This window comes from Lygodium microphyllum, chromosome 16 (assembly GCF_053477565.2).
Source record: "Lygodium microphyllum isolate KBCC chromosome 16, Lygodium_microphyllum_v1.1.10, whole genome shotgun sequence".
Classification (NCBI taxonomy): domain Eukaryota; kingdom Viridiplantae; phylum Streptophyta; class Polypodiopsida; order Schizaeales; family Lygodiaceae; genus Lygodium; species Lygodium microphyllum.
In genome coordinates, this window is record NC_141150.1 from 61,953,914 (window position 1) to 61,956,563 (window position 2,650).

A 2,650-nucleotide genomic window follows, 5' to 3' on the forward strand; every position below is an offset into this window, starting at 1 on the left:
CTCTACTCTTCTGTCCAAGCTTAGGGGGGCAATACAATCATACACCAATTGAAAGCTTGTTATCATCATGTCTTTCATTTTTTTCATATCTTGAGATCTATTTATAGCTCTATTTAATAGAGTAGTTATATGCTAAATCCTATGTCAGAACATTTGATCTTTTACAAGCAGACCCTTGTTTGTGGGGGACCCATAAATGTGCATTGTAAATTCTAATGTCGGGATGCATAAAACATGTAAAGCAAACAATCATGTGTAAGTGGTCAACATAGAGTGAATGAGACTTTGCCCTTCACAGTCAGAATTATCTATGTTTAACTTTCCATTTCTCTGCTTAACATACCATTTCTCTTAATAATGTGTGGGTTGCCAATAGGACTACATGAAACTTTGTCCTTCATAGTCAAAATTATTTATATTTAGCTTTTGATTTCTCTTAATTTTCATTCATAGTTAGTGCTTATAGTTATATGGTTCTATTAAGATGATTGCTGTAGCTATTAGAACTAATGTTCATAACTTAGAGTTGCATGTATGTTTAATCTTGTCTAACAATGCAACTCTTCATCAAAGACCACTAACATAATTATTTTAGCACAATAAGCCTTGGCATGTAGGACTTTTCAAATAGTAGACACTATTATTATTGGGAGACTGATAAATTCACATGGAATATTCAATTTTTTATATAGAGAGAGAGGCGTCGATATGTATTGATTCACATAGAATATTCAATTTTTTATATAGAGAGAGGCGTCGATATGTATTGAGAAGCGAATAGATGCACGCCCACTCCCAAACCACTATGCCACGAGCCCATTGGTGAGGCATCGTGTATATGACGTATTGCCCGATCGCTGACAGATAGAGAGAGAGACAAGCGTATTGCCTGATGGCTAACAGAAAACCAGTACTCAGCGTACTGCTCTTATGCAGTTTCATGCAGAAGAAGTTAGAAGAGCTTTAATTTCTTATTGATAAATGGTTTCTGTGAAATACAGCATCTACTGGATGGTATCAGATTATCAATTTGAGGTTGCGAGTTCAAGAGAGAACAGGCTAAACGAAGAAGTGGAGGACGTGCTGGAAGACGTGGTCGTCGCCGGGGGTGCGCAGGTTAGTCACGTGCGAGTAGCCGGAGGCACCAACGAAGGAGCCGGTGCCGCCGACGATGGGGATGTCGTAGGAGCTGAGGTTGATGTTGGCCTGGCCATGGAGGCAGAAGGTGCCGTTGTAAGTGCCGTCGTCGTAGGTGATGGTATTAAGGACCAAGATGGTGGCGAAGGCCGGGTCGAGGCCGTTGTATGCTTCAAAGCCCTGGATGGAACCCAGCTGCCGGGAAGACGCCGCGTCCAGTCCGGAGGTGATGTTGTAGTCGAAGATAGCCGTCTGGCCGAAGGTGCCCGTGAGGGAAGGGTTGGAGGGGCTCGTCGTGTAGGTAGCCGAGCTGGTCAGGGCGTGGACATAGAACTCCAGGCTAGGAGGGAACCTGGGTTTCAACCTATAACTACTACACAGATCCTTGGACGACCGCGCCACGCTACTGTCGACAGCCATCGACAGTAATAGAGTTACAATGACGAATGAGGTCGTATTCCGCTGTGATTTCAGCCGCCCAACGACCGCCGACGGATCAGTGCCGCCTTTGAGACGGCCAGCTGCCGCGGCCATGTAAGAACAGCGATCGAGATCGAGCTGATAGAGATCCAGACAGACAGAGAGAGAGGATCACGAAAAGAGAGAGAGAGAGAGAGAAAGAGAGCGAGGATCACGAAGAGAGAGAGAGAGAGAGAGAGAGAGAGAGAATCAGAACCCGAGACACCTAGAGAGAGAGCAATCGCTGCACCTTCGATCGATATCAGTTCTTGGTAGTGGCCAGGAGCGCCTACATATTTATACGCAGGATCCTATGCGGAAATCGTCTTTAATCGATAAGCTCCCTCCCTCGCCGCGACTTATTCTTCTGTAATTTGCATCGACGACCAGTGCTTAACTAATCTAAGTTTTAATCTCACTGTGAGCGATAAGCACGCATTTCTGTGTATAATAAAGTGGCCACGCGGTAGACTTCTTATGGGAGTGCTGATGATCTGATGGTGTAAGCGGAGCCCGAGTCATTTACAAACCTTACCTGCGCTGCAGACTGATATTGAGCAATGAGCATTGTATCTGGTGGCGATCTCTGTATTTGCCACGTAGCGAATTATCACTCGTTCCGACTTTGCAGTGCCATCTTCAACTCAGGATGGGACCTGGTCATCATCGATGTAGCGATTAATTATCGTCAGTCTGTGCACTTACGTTATCGCATCACAATATTATAACTGTATTGCTTAAACTAACACAAGTTTTTCTACGATGTCATTGTCGAGCAGAAGGTTTTGTTCAATCGGATTTGACTGTGAAGAGGTCATTTAGCCCTTTTCTTTTGCAAGTTGTTCGCTAACTATATGTTGCCTTTCGGGAACCCGACCGAGCATCTTATGCATGGTAATCGATCGGAAAAGGCCGGCTGCAAGGCTCTACGATGCATGTAGTCGTGTACAATAATATTTATACAATAATATTGACAAACCCGCTGACGAAATCACAATGGCTTGTCTAAATAAACTATTGTGGGGAAAGACTAGTCATCGTAGTAGGGTTATCT

At 44.3% G+C, this 2,650-nt stretch overlaps 1 protein-coding gene across 1 annotated transcript; it reads right to left on the minus strand.

Moving 5' to 3' along the window:
- Positions 1-1,059: 1,059 nt before the first annotated feature.
- Positions 1,060-1,671, minus strand: LOC148022903 (dirigent protein 2-like). The gene has a single exon (XM_087695273.1). The coding sequence runs from the start codon at positions 1,669-1,671 to the stop codon at positions 1,060-1,062; it is 612 nt and encodes a 203-aa protein (XP_087551399.1).
- Positions 1,672-2,650: the final 979 nt, after the last annotated feature.